At 43.5% G+C, this 20,766-nt stretch overlaps 1 protein-coding gene across 1 annotated transcript in view; it reads left to right on the top strand.

Annotated features, from left to right (window-relative positions):
• DNAJB11 (DnaJ heat shock protein family (Hsp40) member B11) overlaps nucleotides 1–6,539 on the top strand; it is a 56,299-nt gene extending 49,760 nt beyond the window's left edge. The window contains exons 9-10 of the mRNA XM_077448723.1: nucleotides 4,581–4,740; nucleotides 6,379–6,539. Of these exons, the coding sequence (XP_077304849.1) occupies nucleotides 4,581–4,740; nucleotides 6,379–6,443 (225 nt within the window). The 3' untranslated portion in view covers nucleotides 6,444–6,539. The remainder of the gene's footprint in view (nucleotides 1–4,580; nucleotides 4,741–6,378) is intronic.
• The last annotated feature ends 14,227 nt before the right edge of the window (nucleotides 6,540–20,766 follow it).

Below are 20,766 nucleotides of genomic sequence, written 5' to 3'. Positions count from 1 at the left end.
AGGGCCATGGCCGACTTTGCTTTAAAATGCCACTCATTTTATCAGCGCTTGACGTGCTTTTCGGCCGTTAGCGAGGCACTTTTAACCCCAAAGAAGGGGTTAAAAACTCATTTTACCGAGCTTCGGAACCGCTGCCCATTCATTTCAATGGGCAGGGTGTTTTGGGAGCGCTAAATACAGCGCTCCCAACCTGCCCCAAAGATGCTGCTTGCAGAACTTTCAGAATATCCTGCAAGTGCTTCGCCCAAGTGTGAAAAAGTGACACTTGAATAAATGGTAGGCGGTATTCAGGCACTTAGCAGAGGCTATTTCCAGTGCTAAAGCGACTGAAAAACGCCCCAGTGTGAAAGGGGTCTAAGGCAGAACTGTTTTATTTGCCACTCTGTCCTCTGTTTGCATCTCCCATCTTTCCAGCACATTAACCCTACCTACATGTGGCTGTGGTCCTACCATTAGTTAAAATGAAAGATGAGTGCCCCCCTGCACAAAATTATCATATTAAAAGGTTATTTCTCTTACATGGCATATGCAAACTTAAAACTACACCCCAAAACATATTCTGCTATTCCTCCCAAGTGTGATCATACCACATGTGCGAGACTGTACAGCCTAGCCGCATACAGAGGCCCAACATGCAGGGAGCACAGTCAGGTGTTCTAGGGATATAAATACACATTTAATTTCTTGACTACCTCTTGCACTTTTGAAGGCCCTGGAGCACCAGGACAATGAAAACTCCCAAAAAATTACAGCATTTTGGAAAGCAAACACCCCAACATATAATATTTGAGTCTTTTGAATATGTCCCTTTTTCCAAAAAAAAAAAAATGTGGAAAGAAAATGAAAAACTTTTTTTTATTTTTTTTTATTTTTTTTACACGAGGAATGGAATGAGGCACTGATCTGGCGCAGATGAGGCTGAATGGGCACAGATCAGCGCTGTGGGCACTTCAGATCCAGCCCACAAGGGCTGCTGCACCAGCTCCCTCATTTCACACTGTACTGATCAGTGCGAGGAGAGGGCAGAGCTGAATCGGACATGCGCCGGTTTGTTGACAAGTGATCACTCCATTATTGGATGGAGCGATCACGTGGTAAAGGGCTGCTGTCATTGGCCCTTTACCAAGATCCATGATGAGCCAAGTCCAGTGAACCCGGCAAGCATGGACACTTCCATGTGCGTGCCCCGGGGGGGCATGGGAAACGCGCGTTCGTGAGTACACCCTCCCAAAACTAGCCGACTGTTGTGTACTAGTCGTTTGGCTATGTCCTGGTCGACAAATGGTTAAAAGGTTTTTGGATCCTAAACCTTTTAGAAATCGGCAGTGCTGCAAACCCATTTGAAGACCATATGAAATATACAGTACCTTGAAAGTGTTCATACCCTTTGAAATTTTCCACATTTTGTCATGTTATGTTACAGCTAAAAATGTAAATGTATTTTTTGTTGGAATTTTAAGTGGCACATAATTGTGAAGTGGAAGGAAAATGATAAATGGTTTTCCAAATTTTCTACAAATATCTGAAAAGTGTGATGTGCATTTGTATTCAGCCCCCTTTACTCCGATGCCCCTAACTAAAATATAGTGGAACCAATTACCTCCAGAAGTCCCCTTTTATTAGTAAGTAGAGTCCACCTGTGTGTATCTTAACCTCCATATAAATACAGCTTTTCTGGGAAGCCCTCAGATTTTTTAGAACCTTAGTGCACAAACAGCATTATGAAATCCAAGGAACACACAGACAGGGCAGGGATAACATTGTGGAGAAGTTTAAAATGGGGTTAGGTTATGAAAAAATATCCCAAGCTTTGAACATCTCACGGCGCACTGTTCAATCCATCATCAGAAAATGAAGAGTATGGCACAACTGCAAACCTACCAAGACATGGCTGTCCACCTAAACTGACAGGCGAGCATTAATCAGAGAAGCAGCCAAGTGGCCCATGGTAACTCTGGAAGAGCTGCAGAGAACCACAGCTCAGGTGGAGAATCTGTCCACAGGACAACTATTAGTTGTGCACTCCACAAATCTGGCATTTATGTAAGAGTGGCAAGAAGAAAGCCATTGAAAGAAAGCCATAAGAAGTCCAGTTTGCGAGAAGCCATGTAGGGCGAACACAGCAAACATGGAAGAAGGTGCTCTGGTCAGATGAGACCAAAATTTAACTTTTTAGCCTAATAGCAAAATGCTATGTGTGGCTGAAACCTAACCCTGCACATGACCCTGAACATGCCACCCCCAGCGTGAAATGTGGTGGCAGCATCATGTTGTGGGAATGCTTTTCTTCAGCAGGGTTGAGGAAGCTGCTCAGAGTCGATGGGAAGATTGGTGGAGCCAAATGCAAGACAGTCTTCGAAGAAAACCTATTAGAGTCTGCAAAAGACTTGATACTGGATACCTTCCAGCAGGACAATGACCCTAAACATTCAGCCAGAGCTACAATAGAATGGTTTAGATCAAAGCCTATTCATGTGTTTACGATGACCCAGTCAAGGTCCAGACCTAAATCCAATTTAGAATCTGTGGCAAGATTTGAAAATTGCTGTTCACAGGCGCTTTCCATCCAATCTAACAGAGCTTAAGCTATTTTGCAAAGATGAATGAGCACAAATGTCACTCTAAATGTGCAAAGCTGGTAGAGACATACCCAAAAAGACTTGCAGCGAAAGGTGGTTCTACAAAGTATTGACTGGGGGGGGGGGGGGGGGGGATGAATACATATACACACCACACTTTTAATGTTTATTAAAAATTTGGGAAACCATTTATCATTTTCCTTTCACTTCACAATTATGTTCCACTTTATGTTGGTCTATCACCATAAAATCCCAATAAAATACTTTTTACGTTTTTGGTTGAAGCATAGTTGCATAGTTTCAACCATAAACATGACGATAAAATGTGGAAAATTTTAGGGGCTATGAATGCTTTTTCAAGGCACTGTATGTAACAAAACAGTACAAATGAGCAGTGTTTTAAAGTGGAACTGTAGGCACTTTACTTGCCGCCTCTTTTAACAATCTGGGTCCGCATTGACGCCAGGATCTTCTCCCTGACTGCCAGTATTTGGGCATCTCCATTGGCAGGCATGAGATGACTCATTTTAATTTCCTGCACATGCACTGTATTCATTTAGACTGCACGCAGCAGCTGTGCAAGTGCAGCTTAATTTACATGCCGCAGACAGGTAGGTGTATTTTTTCAGAGGAGACCTTGCTTGTCTATTCTGCAATAATAGCCTGCCTGTTTGCAGTCTGTTGTAAAATGCATCCAGTTCCGCTTTAATACAAGTTGCAATAAAAATATGCATATTTCCATTTTTTTATTAAAAAAAAACAAAAAAAAAAAAACTTTCATTGTAAATGGTACAAGAAACCTGTACAAAAAGCAAAGTACATTAGATACAGTCAGACTGTGTAGAACAAATATTAAGCAAGCCAATTCTAATGTGTCTCAAGAATGTGTACAGTATCAGGAAAAAAGAACTAAATGAAAAGAATGATATTTTGTTTTTTACAAAGATCTCTCCCAAAAAGAAGCTTACCAGAGGCACTTTGTCATACATTATTATTTTTCCAAGATTTCAGAGTGCATCTATATACATATGTTTGGAGATTTCCCATGTCAGAAATTAAATTTGGTAACAAAAGAAGCAATTGCCAGATGTATAATAAAATCAGTCTGATGTAGGAAGATGATACACAAACCATGGGTTCCACTTGGCATCAAAACGTGGTTTTGATTCTTGAAGTAATAGCATCCATTCTGGAAATAACTTGTGGTAATGGTACAGACAGTGACTTCCAATGGTAAGCTATTACCCAATGCATAGCACACTCAAAGTATGTATAGATATTTATAAAACTTAAAGCGGAGTTCAAGCCGTTTTTGAGTTTGTTAAAAAGTCAGCAGCTACAAAAAGTGTAGCTGTTGACCTAATAAACGCATACTCCCCTGTCCCAAGTGGGAGCAGGTACCTGTCAAAACTGGATACACACACACACACACACACACACACACACACACACACACACACACACACACACACACACACACACACACACACACGTCAAATGAGTAAGAAGTGCTTAAAGCAGAACTTCCAGTTTTGGGTGGAGCTCCACTTTAGTTGTTTTGCTGGTGACAACATTGTCTCCTGGATTGATGATTGGGGAAGTCTCATGGAGAATTTTATAAACTTGAAATAATTTTATCCCTTTCCAGCTTTATGAAGAAGCAAGAAAAGTTGTGGCTGAAGATGCACTTTATACAAAGGTCAAGGCTACTTTTACAGCCTGGACCTTGGATCTAATGTTTTGTTAACACATGTACTTGCAGACACCAAGAGAAGCTGCAGTTCCTTGGAAATGTTTAAGCCAGATCAGGTTCTAGCTTTAACTGGTCATATCAGTAACTGAAAAGATAATTTGCTCTAAAGCTGAAACTGGAAACCTGTTAAGGCCGTTGACCCATTTAATTTTTAATGTGCTTTCATTTTAAAGCCATAACGACATTTTCTGCTGCAGAAAAGTGACAAAATGTCTGCCACATGTAATATTGTTTTGTTTTCTAACTAGGTTCACATAATGCGTGATAAAATTACTAAACCTGGTGCAAAACTTTGGAAAAAGGGAGAAGGCCTGCCAAATTTCGACAACAATAACATCAAAGGTTCTCTGATTATTACTTTTGATGTTGACTTTCCCAAAGAACAACTAACAGAAGAACAGAAAAATGGTATGTGTTTCAGATGTACTTTAAAAATGTTTTTAGAAAACTGATTCTATGATTAGTATCGATTCCTTAAAATACAAAGAGGGAAAAGTTCAAAGATGTTCATGTCTAGTATCTCTAATTAGATTAATCAATTATTTTCAAATCCAGTGAGTTCCAGGCACTTCTGGGTGCACCTCCAGCACCTGGGACAGCAGGTTTTAATACTGTGTTCCAGTAGCCTAAGCCCTTGTACACACGGTCGGACATTCCGACAGCCAAATCCGACGGATTTTTGTCCAAAACTGTTGCATACACACAGTCGGATAAAGTTGTCAGAAAATCTGATTGTACTTAACGTGATGACGTTATTTCGTTAGGACGGGACTACGTTCAGGCTAGTAGCCAATAGCTTTGGTCTAGGAATTTGATCTGAGCATGCCTGGCACTTTGTCCGATCGGAATTCTCTACACATGATCAGACAAAGTCCGATCAGATCATGTTGTCAGAAAATTTTATAGCCCAGCTGGAAAACTTGGTCCGTCGGATACTCTGACAGAAACAGTCTGATGGAGCCCACACACTGTCGGATTATCCGACAACCCGGTCCTATCGGACATTGTCCATCGGCATGTCCGACCGTGTGTACAAGGGCTAACAGATGGGAGTTTAAGTGGACATTTTTTTATCATATAGTTTCTGAGGCAGAAGTTTTGAGATGGGACCTCATTATGCGGGGTGAAAGTTTTACAATACAGATGAGTTTCTGATGCATGGCATTCAGGTATGATATTTTAGCAGTAAAGCTTCAAAAAAGCATAACCTTGCAATTTAATGGAGTTCAATATTTGTAGTAAGTACTGGGCCCTAAGGTGTGCATGCTTGTATAAATGCATATGATCTATGTGATAATATTTTACAGCTCAGGCTGTAAATTTATTTTGTAATATTCAGACACAGCATAGTGTTTGGCAGCAGCAGTCTACTGCACCACATTCATGTTAGTCGGTGTATCTATATCAGCTGTCACTAAATGGCAGTCCGAACATGGACCGAGCAACGCTTCTGTCCGGACCATCAGGCTGTCAGTGTACAGCGCCACATGCCTGCTGTTCACTTCAGCAGTCATTGGTTGCTGGGGCCATGGGCAAAGTCTTCTCCAAATATATCATAGACTTTGAGGAAAAAAGGAGATAAAAAAATAGATGTAGAAAAAAAAAGTTAGATGTGCATTCGTAAAATTTAAAAAAAAATAACAGAAAAATTAGAGATTGGGTAAAAAAACTGTGAGCCTCAAAACTGATCAAAAATCAGTATAGTTTACCTCCAAGTGTGATCTTTGGTTTCCCCCACTTCCTTCTTTTTTTTTATTTTTGTACCTGCTTTGTTTTCAAAAATTAGAGTCAAGCAATAACACCATGATCAATACTGGATTAGCTTTAAGAATTGATTTCCCCATTTTCTTTTAAACATTTCAGCCTTTGCCACACCTGTATTACCTGTATTGGACTAGAGCAAGTTTACATTTCTGCTATGAGCCTGTTTATCCATCAGTAACTTTTGTTATTACATGTATCAATTTTAGTTTTTTTCCAGGAGTGCTAATATATTATGGTGCTGTATTTATTTATATTCTAAATCATTTTGTTTTTGTATTTTAGGTGTGAAACAGCTTTTGAAACATGAATCGGTACAACATGTTTATAACGGACTTCAAGGATATTAACAATGCATAATCTTTATGCAGAAAAGTAATTTGACATATTTATTCTAGGTTTCTTTGGATTTTTATATAAATAAATGTTCTGATTTCTTGGTCTTATATTAGTTAGCAGTTTTTCTTTATACATGTGGCGACGTGGTTTTTCAGTATTTTTGTTTTACAACTTTTAAACTTTTACTTTGATTGAAACAATATAAAAATGACCATTCACTTCAAACATGAACATTTACAGGTTGAATTATGAAAGATACCTTTTTTTTTTTTTATTTTTTTTTTTTATTATTCAAATATGTTAAATAAAGTCCGCTGAATGGGTTACATATTTATTATAAATTAATTTCCCTTTCTTCTTTAAGTTTTAAGGGCATGTGTGTAATTCTCTCAAAAATGTGTTTTCCTGTTGTACAGGACATAGGCTCCTTAATCATTATGGCTGGTTATATGCAGCTATTTCAAGTATTTGGACACACAAAAATAAATAAATAAATGCTGGGAGGGACATCCCATATATAATCCCATCTAGACTCAGCTTTTTGCTAGTGACCATAGGCGATGTACCCAAGCTTGCCTTCCTCGATGGAGGTTTCTCTTTATTTCCCCCTCTGGATGATTATTTTTTCAACATGATTTTTCTGTTGATTGGCTGCAGGGGGGGGGGGCTCTTTATCCAGCCTGTGTATTGGTTGACCCCTCCTCAGAGCCTTGGACTCTACCCTGACCCTGCCTGGTGGAAGATGCAGGGCCATCCTATAATTTTTCTTTCTCCACTGATTACTGCTGTAGGATCTCCCCTTGGGAATGCATGGATTTAGCCACAGGGTGGTTTACAGGTCCAAGGCCAGGGTCTAACTGGCGCAAAGCCCTGGCTCTGAAGACCTCTGTGGGGATCATTATAGAGGGTGAAGCCAGGATGAGTTTAATCTTATGTTTACCCTGTCTACTAGATGTGGTAAGCACAGGGGCGAAAGAACTTTAAACATTCAACCCCGGCTGCCATTCTTTCTGGAAAACCCCTATTGGGGTTTGTGGGAGCCTCCAACCACCCTTCTGGTGGTCACAGCAGGGAATCAGAATTATTAGGTTTGAGTTTAAACTTGGCATAATTTTCAACACTGGTGCATCTATTGTGATGCTACTGGGTCTGTGCAATACTTACAGCACCTCCTAGTTGTCAGTGGGGTTGCTACAGCTGTGCACCTTGCCTCTTCCCCTTTGCAGGTGGAATTTTGGACGGGCAACATTTTCTGATGGTCTCTGCTGTGGGCACATTAGAGTGGCTAATATTGCAATACCTGGGTTACTGTGTCCTATAAATATTCAATGCTGACATATTCCTCCTCCTCCTCTCCAGTGCTACAGTGGTTAGGAGTACTCCTCTGGGAACACTTTTACAGGCATGGCAGACCGTAAGCATAGGGAAAAAGGGACAGATGGACATGAAAGCTCAGGCATAGCTTCTGGTTACAATGGGTGTGGTAGATTTATCCATTTAGCATCCTAGAAATTTTCTGATGGCTTTCCCCTCACTCTAACTCCCTGCTTTTCTCTGGCCATTTGGTTGGCCCATCAGCTAGAAGAAACTTCTGCCACAATGTCAAATTTACACAATGAAATGCTTCATGCTCAACTATTTATATGTGTGTGAACATAAAGCTGCAGCACTCGAAGGTATTTAACTTTCTAAACAATATATATTCCTCAATGTGCCACGGTAAACTATATATGAAAAAACTATTCGGTATTAATACATCGCCAATCGCAAAAAATCCTGTGTTTACTAAACAATTGCACTACATAAATACAGTGCCAGTGCTGTGTGTATGTAAATAATTTGTGAACAAATTAATCCATCCATTCATTCATCAGTTCATGCCAAAAAATGTGAATGTCCTTCAACCCGAAAATCATAAGAATCTTGACATGTGTGAGTGAATTTCCAACTACCACAAAAGGCAAATAACTGGATTCTCACCTTGAAGGAGATCTTCAAATTATAAATGGTCTTACAGCGCTTGTTCCCCATTTTAACCACTTGACAACTGGGCACTTAAACACCCTTAATAACTAGACCAATTTTCAGCTTTCAGTGCTCACAATTTGAATGACAGTTACTCAGTCATGCAACACTGTACCCATATGAAATTTTCGTCCTTTTTTTTTTTTCACACAAATGGCTTTCTTTTGGTGGTATTTGATCGCCTCCTGGGTTTTTAATTTTTTGTGCTATAAATGAAAAAATTCCCTAAAAATTTTGTAAAAAAAAAAATGCATTTTTCTTCATTTCTATTAATTTTTTTTTGTAAATTTTTTCTTCATAAATTTGGGCAAAAATTTATACTGCTAAATATCTTTAGTAAAAATAACCCAAATTAGTGGAAATTTTTTATTCTCTGTGAAAGTTATAGGGTGTACAAGCTATGGTGCCAATCGCTGAAAATGTATCAATTTGATCACATCTGATGTACTGACAGCCTATCTCATTTCTTGAGACCCTAACAAGCCAGTAAAGTACAAAAAAAAAACAAATGACCCCATTTTGGAAAGTAGACATTCCAAGGTATTTAGTACATGGCACAGTTAGTTTTTTGAACTTGTCATTTTTTTCCCACAATTCTTTATTTTTTTTTCACACCAAATTGCCATTATAACAGGTTATTTCTCTCACACAGCATGTACATTCAACAAATGAAACCCCAAAATATATTCTGCTGCTATCTCCTGAGTACGGCAATACCACATGTGTGAGACTTTTACACAGCCTGGCCACATACACACACCCAACATTGAAGTAGCAACTTCAGGCGTTCTAGGAGCATAAATTTCCCATCTAATCTCTCAACCACCTATTACACTTTTGAAGGCCCTGGAGCACCAGGACAATGGAAACACCCACAAAGTGACCCCATTTTGGAAAGCAAACACCCCAATGTATAATCTGAGGCATAATGAGTCCTTTTGAATGGTTAATTTTTTTTTCCCAAAGTTTTTGGAAAATGTGGGAAAAAAATGAAAATGCATTTTTTTTACAAAAAGGTGTCCATTTATAAGATATTTCCAACACATAGCATGTACATAGCAAAAATGACACCCCAAAATATATTCTGCTACTCCTCCTGAGTATGGCGATACCACATGTGTGAGACTTTTACACAGCCTGGCCACATAGAGGCCCAACATCTAAGAAGCATCATCAGGTGTTCTAGGAACATAACTTGCGCATCCAATTTCCTTACAATCTATCACATTTTTGAAGGCCCTTCATATTTCTAACATGGCACGTACATACCAAGTAAGGGGTAAACAAAAAATTACCTGTGGTTTTAGTAGTCCAATTGTCCACAGGAGGAGAGCCCTGATCCAGGCAGCAGGCAGGGACGTGGTCAGCGACAGTGAATGGAATTGTCCAGGCAGCAGGCAGGAATATTGTCCATCCTGGTAGTAAGCAGGAACATGGTCCAAGTAGCAGGCTATGAAATAATGGGGAAAGGGGTGGAGGCTTCTCCCACCCAAATCTCTTTGAAGCCTCTGAGTCTCCAGTCCCTAATTTTGGGAATAAGAAAACTAAAAAATTAGTTTTCTTCATCCAGAAAAACTATTCTGGAGCCCCTCACACATGTGAGACCCCTTTTGTTCCCACTAGCATAACAGGGTAAAAGATCAATCCAAGAGGCAGGCAAAAAATGTGGTCAAACAGTCCATGGTCAGTTCCAGAGAAGGCAGAGGCAGGTACAGTTTAGCGTTAGGCAAAAGCTTGGTCGTATAACAGGCCAGGGTCGATTCCGGAGAAGGGAGAGGTATGTACAGTTCAGTGCAGTGGCATAAGGGGTGTGGAGGAAAATGACAGGAAATGAGAATTACGTTTACCATACTTCCCTAATAATGTAGAGAAGTATGGTAACGGCGGAAGCTTTCACCTATACAGAGGCCTGGTTGGGAAGGACAATCGGGACAATAAAATGCGGTGTCTCTTCTAATGACGAGTTTTTGTGGGAAGCCCTTTCTATTGGCTCTTACTGTACCACATGCTGGGGTGTCTCTCCGGTGAAGATTGCGGAAGAGGGGCAAGCTCATATAAAAATTATCCACATAAAGATGGTATCCCTTTCCAAGGAGTGGATAGACAAGCTGCCAGACCACTCTTCCGCTGGCTCCAATGCACTCTGGGCATTCAGGGGGGTGCAGTTGGGAGACCTTCCCTTCGTACACCAGGAAGGAGTAGATGTATCCCGTGGCTCGGTCACAAAGTTTGTACATTTTAACCCCATATCGGGCCCTTTTGCTGGGGATAAACTGTTTGATGCCAAGCCTGCCTGAGAATTTTCTGTTCAGGGGTATATAATTGGGGAAATTTTTCAGAGAAGTAATTTAGGAGTGGCCGAATTTTAAATAGTTTGTCAAAAGCTGGGTCATTTCGGGGAAGGCACTGGGTGTTGTCATTTGTAGTGGAGGAACCGCATAATCATTAGGTATCGTGATCTTGGCATAAGGGATGAGAAGAGTGGCATGTGGTGGACAGGTTTGGTAGACCAATAGGAGTACAATTGTTTTTTTTTTTTTAAAGTCCCATAGAAAAAGTTAGGCCTAAGAAATTTTGAATTCCTCTACAGTTAGTTCTCTCCACTGAAAGGGACGGGCATAAGTAGAGGTTGCACTGGGCCACAATGGACGATGGTAAGTCTTCGGTGAAAGCCAAATGAAAAAAATCTAGCATTGAAAAATCAGCGGTGTTCACCTGGACACCTGGCTGGGCGGTGAAGGGGGGGGATATTTGCTTCTCCGGAATTAGAGGGCAGCCACAGGGGGTGTTGAAGGGCATAGGGAAGGCTGGCATGGCCCCTATTCGGGGTGGACGGCTCTGCGCTGCTGGTAGTAGGCTGCTGCTCCATGCCAGAACGCATTCTTTTCACGGGCACATATTCCTCTTCTGATTCAGTATCAGACCCACTGCTTGTAACGGGTTCATAGGCAGAATCCGAATCGGACTGAGAATCAGAGAGCTCCCCGCTGCTCTCATCGGTCATACTTGGAAGCTGGTAGGCCTCCTCGCTAGTAAAAAAATTTTTTGCCATACTGGTGGCTGGTGAGGCTGCACTGGTGGGCACAAGGGGCACTGGTGGACACAGGCGTCACTGGGCACTATAGTGGCTTTGGTTGCACTGGTGTGGCTCTGGTGGCACTGATTAGCACACAGATGGCACTGGTGGGCACACAGATGGCACTGGTGGGCACAGGCGGCACTGATGTCACTATAGTGGCTCTGGTGGCACTGATTAGCACACAGATGGCACTGGTGGGCACAGGTGGCACTGATGGGCACTGGTGTGCGCTGTAGTGGCACTGGTGTGGATCTGGTGGCACAGAGGTGACAGATGGCACTGTTGTGGCACTATTGGGCACTGCTGGGCACTCACTGTTCACTCGATCGCTCTCCTCTCCTCTCACGCTGCATCGGTGTGAGGAGAGGAGAGAGATGAACTTCTGATGACCCCCATATGACGTTTTTGTTTACATTTGTGATCGCTCCGTCATTGGACGGAGCGATCACGTGGTAAAGGGCCGCTGCTATTTTGCCCTTTACCGCGATCCGTGTTGCGCCGGGTCCCGTGAACCCAGCGAGCACGGATGTTCTGGTGTGCACGCCCGAGGGGGCGTGCAGGAAGGATTCTCCGGGAGGACGTCATATGACTGCCTCCCAGAGATAACAAACCGACCTGTAGCCGTCATTTGGCTATAGGCCGGTTATTAAGTGGTTAAAAAACAGGATCAGCTTAACCACTGGGTCTTTGATGTTTTTTCTTTAACAGGTCTACACCACGGCTGATTTTCCTCAAAAAAAACCTTTAATGGTATTTTGGCCCATCCATTTTTCTTCTATCCTGACAAGTGCTCCAGTGCCTGCTGCAGAGGAACACCCCCGTAAAAGGATATTACCACCTCGATGCTTTACAGTGGGAATGATGTTATTTGGATGGGGAGCTGAATGGGATTTCTGCCAGACATGTCGTTTGGTGTTGAGGCCAAATAATTATATTTTGGTCTCAGCTGACCCTAACACCCTTTTCCATGTAGTGTCAGAATCTTCAAGGTGTGTGTGTGTTTTTTTTTTTATTTTTATTTTTTTAGGTGGTCAAATGAGAATAAAATTGAATTATTGGCCTCAACACCAAACGGTATGTCTGGCGGACAAACAGGCTTGGTCCTTGGCCCATGCAGCTGACTTCCAAAGCCAGACTGACATGGGTTTCAAACCCAGCTCTGAAGTTAGGGACGTTCAGTTGTGGAAGATCCTCATGTCAGATGTCAGACTGGCAAATTGGGGAGAGTAGTCTTGCACACCCTCTCCGTGTAGGGTACATGGTTGTTGACGGAAGCTTGCCTTCTTATCAACATTCTGGATGATTAGATTGCCTTTTTAACATTGAGATCCTCTATTGCAAGGATGCTGGATGAAAATACAGTTTGACAATGGATTAACCATGACCCTAATCAATTATCAAGGAGACACCAAGACCTCATACACACTATAGAAGTTTCTCTTATATTCACCGACCGACACAGCTCCTCTCTTAGACCATTGGGTTGTATACCTTTCCCTTTTAGGAGACACTAGGCAAAGTTGTAACACAACACTCCAGGTATCAACCCTCCACCCTGCCTTGCAGTAATCCAGTTTTATTTTGACTAGTGAAGGAGACAGACCTAGGAACCCTGCGAGCCCATAGGTCCGTTTTTTTTTTTTTTTTTTAGTTTTTTTTTTTTTTTTTATGCAGAAGCTTTGCTTTTTGTGCAAGATGTGATCCTGTGATCTTCTATCAACAGCCGGCTGAGTGAAAGGCTGGTTCACTTATCCTCGTAGTCTCCCCAGTCCAGCCATCGAGCGTGTGTAGGTCGCAGGCCACGACATACCTCAGCTCCAGAGGTGGTCGTGAGCTTTTATGCTTCGGGGCATACATATGAGTGGGCTACTGATGTCTGCGTCACAGTATGCCGAGGCCAGTAGCTACCCTGTACTGATCAGGAGTAGATCTTCAATGGAATGTCTCCCAGCTCTTCAGGACTGGTAAGTACAGCTCTCCCTGTTCTGACGGGGCTGAGCAGCTGGGCATTCCCTGGGAGGACGATTCGGGGGCCCCCTCACCTCCCTGTCCCTATCTTCACTCTCTCTCCCCTTCGGGGGGGAATGCTGCATGTGGCTGTTGAGCGGTGTGTGTGTGCCTATATAGGGGCTCTCTGTGGGCTCTCACCTGACATGGGGGTGGCTGAATGGCGGTGGTCCTGGGACCTGTATTGTATGCGCCTGGAAGGTGCCTGTGAGGGTCTGCTGGGAATGGTGCAGTGCTGTGGCTTTGCAGGGAGTTTTTTATATCTACCTCATGGCGATGTTTGGCAGCCATTTTAGGTGGGGGCAGAGCAGGCTGACTAAAATTCAGTGGCCATTTTCTATGTGAATCCTATTCAAGGCACTAGCAGCCATTTTCTGGAAGCCTGAACATATTTCAGTGTTCCCTGACAGCAGCATGGCTCATGTGCTCTCACAGCCTTTTTTTTCCCTGTGTTTCCCATCTGTGTACTGGACGCTGAGCGGCCAATTTATGGAAGCCTGAGCATTTTTTCTGATAGTTTTAGCAATCGTTCCAGCGGTTATCACCAACTCAGTTCTTGGTTTCCTCTGCACCTGGGCGCACTCAGGGAATAAAGGCACCACTTGTGGACAGCGTAGAACTCCCCAGGGTGGTGAGTGCGACGGGAATGAGCCCCTCAGTCAGCGGCAGCAGGGAGGGTGGGACTGTCACTGTCCTAAGTCCCCTTCGGGTGGAAGTCAGGATAGGGTCAGCATGGCTCAGAAACTAGCGTTTCTTCCCCCAAAGTCCAGGCAATGGCAACCGGGTCACCTGCAGACTGCGCAGTGCCCATGGACACCCTGATGGCGGTCCTCAACTCGTTCATTGCTAGATGGAGATGGTGCATGGGAAGATGGGTGCAATAAGGTGGCCCCTCCCCCCGTCCTCTGGGGAGAGCTCTGGCACAGACTCGGGCCCCGATGAGGCTGGTGACCCCTGCTCTGTCTTGTCAGATGACTGACCAGGACCGTTCGGACACTAAGGATGAGTCCCCGTCCGGGTCCGTGCGCGACAACGCGCTTGTTGGAGCACTTATCACAGTTGTGCACGATACCCTGAAGATTCACGAGCCAGCAGGTCCCCCTGCTGATGTACTGGTCCCTTTTGGGTCCCGCAAGCCAGCATGTTCACCTATGGTTTTCCCGTATCTGACTTATTTGCAAGTTCACTTGGGAGGGAGTGGGGTCGCACGCAATGGACCTTTTTGGTCCCCAGACACATGGTGGTGTGTTACCCTTTTGAGGAAAGCCTTCTCACAAGTGGTCGGCTCCCCCAATCATGGACCTCCAGTATCCAGGTTAAATAAGTAACCATGATCCCGATAGTGGGAACTCCTACATTTAAGGATCCCATGGACAGGAAGGCTGAGGCAGTGGCTCGTTCCTTGTTTACGGTTATGGGGTCCGCTGTGCGACCAGTACTGGCATCCACACTTGTGTCACAGACACTGACTGGGTGGGCAAAACTTTTGCACCGCAAATTGGGAGAGCAACAGGCTTCTCCTGTCTGTGTGAAATTAGCAGACCAACTAGTGCAAGGCCTTAAGTACGTTGTGACGTGGCCCTGGATACCCTCCCTCTCTATCTAGGGCTTCGGTGTCAGCTGTGGTGCTGAGGCGCCTGATTTGGCTAATATGCTGGTCTGTTGACCAGGCATCTAAAAAAGCCCTGACTGATCTTCCCCTCCTTGGCGACCGGTGCTTTGGAGCCTCTTTGGAGGGCATTAGTAAAAATGCCACTGGTGGTAGAGTACACTACTCCCACAGGCCAGGAAGGCTAAGGAGCCACGCCTTAGGGCCCCTTTTTCCATTCACTAACAGCTTTTCAGTCCGCCTGGAGCTTCGGTATAACGTCCCCAGCCCGACAGGACGACCACGGACGGACAAAAACGTCCCTGGAACCGCAAGCCTAACAAGCCTGGGAGTAAGTGCTACCGCATGAAAGTTTGTTCCCACCCATGTCTCGGGTGGGGGGTTGCCTTCGGGAGTTTGCAGCCTGGTGGTCCCCTCAGTTTTCGACCAATGGACCTGCGATCTGATTTCCTTAGGCTAGTGTCTCTCTTGGTCGCCAAACAGATTCTTCCTCTCCAGCATACCCGTATCCCCGGCTCACCTGGAGGCCCTTTGGGGGCAGTAAGGGACCTGCTGAGTCACAGGGTGGTTGTACCGGTTCTGCAATCGGAACGTTTCCAGGGATTCTACTCAAATATGCTTGTAGTTCCCAAGAAGGAAGGGGTACGTCCAATCTTGGACTTAAAAGCCCTCAATCATCTTGTAAAAGTGCAGAGGTTCAGAATGGAATCAGTTTGCCCAGTAGTTGCTGCACTCCATTAAGGGTACTCCCTGGCGCCCTTGGACTTCCAGGATGCGTACCTGCACATACCCATATGCCTGTGACAGCAGAAGTTTCTGCGATTTGCAGTCGGGGAAGCCCACTACCAGTTTGTAGCTCTCCCTTTTGTCTGGCATCAGCCCCCTGAGTCTTTATCAGGGTTTTGGCGTTGCTACGGCAACGTGGGGTCGCGATCGTGCGATATCTAGAAGATCTCCTGAGAGCATCTTCCACCTCAGAATTAGAGGAGGGTGTGGCGATCACCATGCAGACTCTGCGAGAATTTGGGTGGCTGTTGAACCTAAAGAACGCGGTGATTGTACCGACTCAGTGTTTGGAGTACCTAGGCTTGCTGCTAGACTCCATGGAAGCGAGAGTGTTTCTCCCTTCAGACAAGCTGCAGATTCTTAGATCCATGGTAAAACTGCAGATGAACCGCAGGTGGTCGTCGCTTTGCTCTTGCATGCGAGTCCTGGAGCTCATGGTGGTCTCCTTTTTGGTGCTGTACCGTTTGCCCAGTTCTACACCAGAGTCCTGCAGAAGTAGATCTTATCAAAATGGGACAGATCTCAGTTGTCCCTGGATCGTCAGATTCAGGTGAGCCAGTCAGTCAGAGAATCACTGATCTGGTGGCTGAGGTCCCTGGTGATTCAGGCCGGAAAGTCGTTCCTACCTCCTAAAGTGGACAGTGATCACACAGGACGCCAGCCTTTTTCTCTGTAATTCACCGACCGACACAGCACAGGCCCCTCCTTTTTATCTTTACGTTATACTGCTTGTTGACGTACTCCGTCAAAGTCTGACCATGTGTACAGGGCATTAAGGTTTGACCTCATATTATATGATTTTGGTAAATCTGAATTAAAAATTCTACAGAAAATTGTATAGTGTGCATCCAGCTTTAAAGTCATGCTGCTCCAAGGAAAGCAGAATTGATCCTTTAAGTTTCAGCCCTGTCCCCTGTTCATATCCCAGGTGTTTAAAGATTGCCAGATGGAATTTTAGTCGTCAGCGTATAGATTCAATGGAATGGGCTCTCCAGCTGGGTGGTAGTCCGGCATTTTGCTAGAAATGAGGGATGCCAAATGTTTGTATCTGCTTGGTCTAGCTTAAAAGACAAAGTGTACAGGGTTGTCGCAAGGCACAGGGACCCTCGGACCTTTGCAGTAAATGTGCTGGTAATGCCGTGGGGTCTGTCAATGTGATCTAAACCACACCAGATTCTTCCTTTACCTACGCCACAGGCTTGAGAAGGAGGGCATTCCAGTTATTCTCATTGCACTGAATTGGCCCAGAAGGACTTGGACATGCTCAGACTTTTTGCAGGCCTCCTGTGGACCCTTCCAGTTTCATATAACCATTCTGTGTAAGAGCCAGTGTTTCAATTTGCTTCTCGGTTGCTGTCTTTAATTGCTTGGCTGGGACGGGGCATTTTGGATTACCATTGAGCCCTGGTTCTCACTGACTGCGGGAATGAAATCGTGTGAGTTCAGCTGAACTCGCACAATTTAATTCCTGCATGTCAGTCCCGATTTTGGGGGTGATTTCAGAGACATCTGTGTGGGTCTCTGCACAGATGTCAATGGAAATATGTGGTGCCGTAAATGCAGAGTCGCACCAATCAGATGGTGACATTGCCACTGATTTGGCATGCGATTTTGACAAATCACATCAATGTGAACCAGGGCAAAAGGACACATTTTTTTTTCCCCCTAACTATTCTGTTAGACCTTTTGACAACTCCCTCCTTGATTAAGGCCTTCGTTTAGGGTGTACCTCACATTACACCCCACCACCCCTTTAGAGAATCCCCTGTGTCTCCTTGGGATCTCAATCTGGTTCTCTCAGCTCTTCTGAAGGTGGCCTTGCTTGTTGCAAACACATCAAACATCACATGTTTACGTTCTACTTGGTGGAGGTTCAGGCCTCCTCTGGTGCCATTTTCGGATGTAAGGCACTACAAGATCCTCTCTCTTCTCTTCTTGATCCCCTTTTTCTTTTTTTTTTGTAGCACTGTTGGTGGTGTTTGCTATGCTGCTCACTTTTTAGTTTAACTGCTTTCTGGATGTCTCGGAGCCTGCTACGAACTTAACTGTAAAATGCATTTCTTGGAGTACATTACAGGGCAAATGTCCCTCCCCCTGTTCTTATGATCTCCTTTATTGATTGATACAAAACTGAGGCTAGCAGGCAGTGGTAAGGGTCATATAGGAGATGTCTCTTCAGTGTTTTTTTTTGCCAGAGTCCAATCCCCTGAAGATAACTGCAAATAACCCAGTCATAATGATTAAACATCTTGTGTTTTGTACTGACTGACTACAGGAATAGATTTTATTGGTAAACTATTCTGTTGCTTGTAGCAATTGATTTTGTTACTGTAAGGCCCCATGCACACGAGACGCCTGTGTAAACTCTGCTGAACCTGTTTTTAAAAGCTGAAACCGGCATTTAGAAACTCCTGTTTTGCCGCTTTTGCGTGCCGCGTTTGCGTCTAGAAGCGTTTAGTTAAGATAACATCATAAGACCCTCCCCAAGCTCAAAAAAACGTGTTATTAACTATCTCAGCCATTTTGTGAGACCAGAGTGTGTAGCAGCAACTGTGAGAGCAGCAGTGTACTTGTATTTAGTGTGTCACTTGCCACAAGTTGTGAATTGTCCACTTGCCACGTCCCCTGCCACAAGTTGCTTGTTCAAATCTAAAAACATATGGGTCAAATTCCAACCGCAATGCTAGTGGTGTATTGGATTGGATCAAGGGCTCATTTGCAATTGTTTAAAATATTTTTTTAAATAAGTTGTGGATTGTCCACTTGCCATGTCACCTGCCACAAGTTGTGGATTGTCCACTTCCCACGTCCCCTGCCACAAGTTGCTTGTTCAAATCTAAAAACATGGGTCAAATTCCAATTATACTTCGGCTAACAGCAATGCTAGTGGTGTATTGGATTGGATCAAGGGCTTATTTGCAATTATTTAAAATATATTTTTAAATAAGTTGTGGATTGTCCACTTGCCACGTGACTTTCCACGTCACTTGCCACAAGTTGTGGATTGTCCACGTGCCACGTCACCTGCCACAAGATGTGGATTGTCCACGTGCCACGTCACCTGCCACAAGTCGGGGATTGTCCACTTGCCACGTCACGTGCCACAAGTTGTGGATTGTCCACTTGCCACATCACCTGCCACAAGTTGCTTGTTCAAATCTAACAACATATGGGTCAAATTCCAATGATACTTCGGATAACAGCAATGCAAGTGGTGTATTGGATTGGATCAAGGGCTCATTTGCAATTGTTTAAAAAAAATTCAAATAAGTTGTGAATTGTCCACTTGCCACGTCACCTGCCTTGTCACAAGTTGTGGATTGTCCACTTGCCACATCACCTGCCTTGTCACAAGTTGTGGATTGTCCACTTGCTACGTCACCTGCCACAAGTTGTGAATTGTCCACTTGCCACGTCACCTGCCACAAGTTGTGGATTGCCTACTTGCCACATCATCTGCCACAAGTTGTGGATTGTACACTTGCCACGTTACCTGCCACAAGTTGTGGCTTGTCAACTTGCCACGTCACTTGCCGCCTGCCATGTCACTTGCCACAAGTTGTGGATTGTCCACTTGCAATTGTTTAAAACATTTTTTTATGGTTTTTCTTCATTTGCCATTATTTTTGAGATTTTTGTAAAAAAAAAAAAAAAAAAAAGGTCACCTTTAAAAACGTTTATAAACAAAAACGCGGTACCAGCGTTTTGCCACGTTTGGCGTCTGAAACGTGGAAAACTTTTGCATCTGAACCCATTTTTTTGCTTCTGGAAGAACGAGGTTAAACACAGCTGCCCAAAAACGGCAAAAAACGAGACTGTGTACATGGGCACATAGGATAATATTGAATGAGTTCAGGGGCAGTTGAAAAAAGTGTCCAGCTGCCTCTGAACGCGCGGTTAACAGCGTCTCATGTGCATGGGGCCTTAGTCAGAAAAAGGGGAAATTGTGATGCTGCACACAACAGTTAACTTCTTAATACAATGTAATGACTGTAAATTTCTTTATTTGCACAGTGAACTATTCATAATGCAACTGAAGTTTTAGATTCTGTTTGGACCTAAAGGTCCGTGAAAATTGGATGGAAAAATTCGTACGACAAGCTTTATGCTGATTTTTGGATTGTTAGTACGGTGCTTTTGACAACCGATTTCGCTTTTTCATCAAACAAAAGCAGGATGTGCAGACTATAAAATTTTTGTAGGATGTGAATTCAACATCTGATTTTCGTTTCACTAGTGTGGTTTTCATATGTAAAAAATTGTAAGAGCAAGACTATGCATGCTCAGAAACGAAAGAATACATACAAAACTATTCAACACATTACATCACTTCTGACATTGTATTCTGTCGTATGAAAATGTTCGCATTGTGAGTAACCTCTTCACTTTCGACATGAGACTAGTATGCCACAAAAAAAAAAACAGACGTTCGGTCAACTGAAAATCTGATCGTGTGTACGAGGCTTTAGGCTTTAGTGTTTTGTTTTTTTTTTGTTTTTTTTTTTACACCTGAGAGATTTACCACTTGTTAAAGCTAACCTCCTTTACAACTCATTGGCTTCACCATGCTCAAAAAGCTCAACCACCAGCAAGTGGTTAAACACTCAACAGAACAAAGTTAAAGTGGAGCTAAATGCAAGGATAAAAAAATTGTGATTGGTTAGGCTCTTCATTGCAGAAGAGACTTGTAATGTCGTCTCTCCTGCAATAAAATAAATGTACCTGCCTGTTCAGTCTAATGCAGAATGTACAGTGCATTCGGAAAGTATTCACAGCACTTCACTTTTTCCACATTTTGTTATGTTACAGCCTTATTCCAAAATGGATT

This window comes from Lithobates pipiens, unplaced genomic scaffold (genome assembly GCF_037356315.1).
Source record: "Lithobates pipiens isolate NorthernLeopardFrog02 unplaced genomic scaffold, aLitPip1_a1.2 Scaffold_22, whole genome shotgun sequence".
Lineage (NCBI taxonomy): Eukaryota > Metazoa > Chordata > Amphibia > Anura > Ranidae > Lithobates > Lithobates pipiens.
Note: the sequence above shows the minus strand (reverse complement) of the source record. Positions and strands in the feature narration are given on the sequence as shown.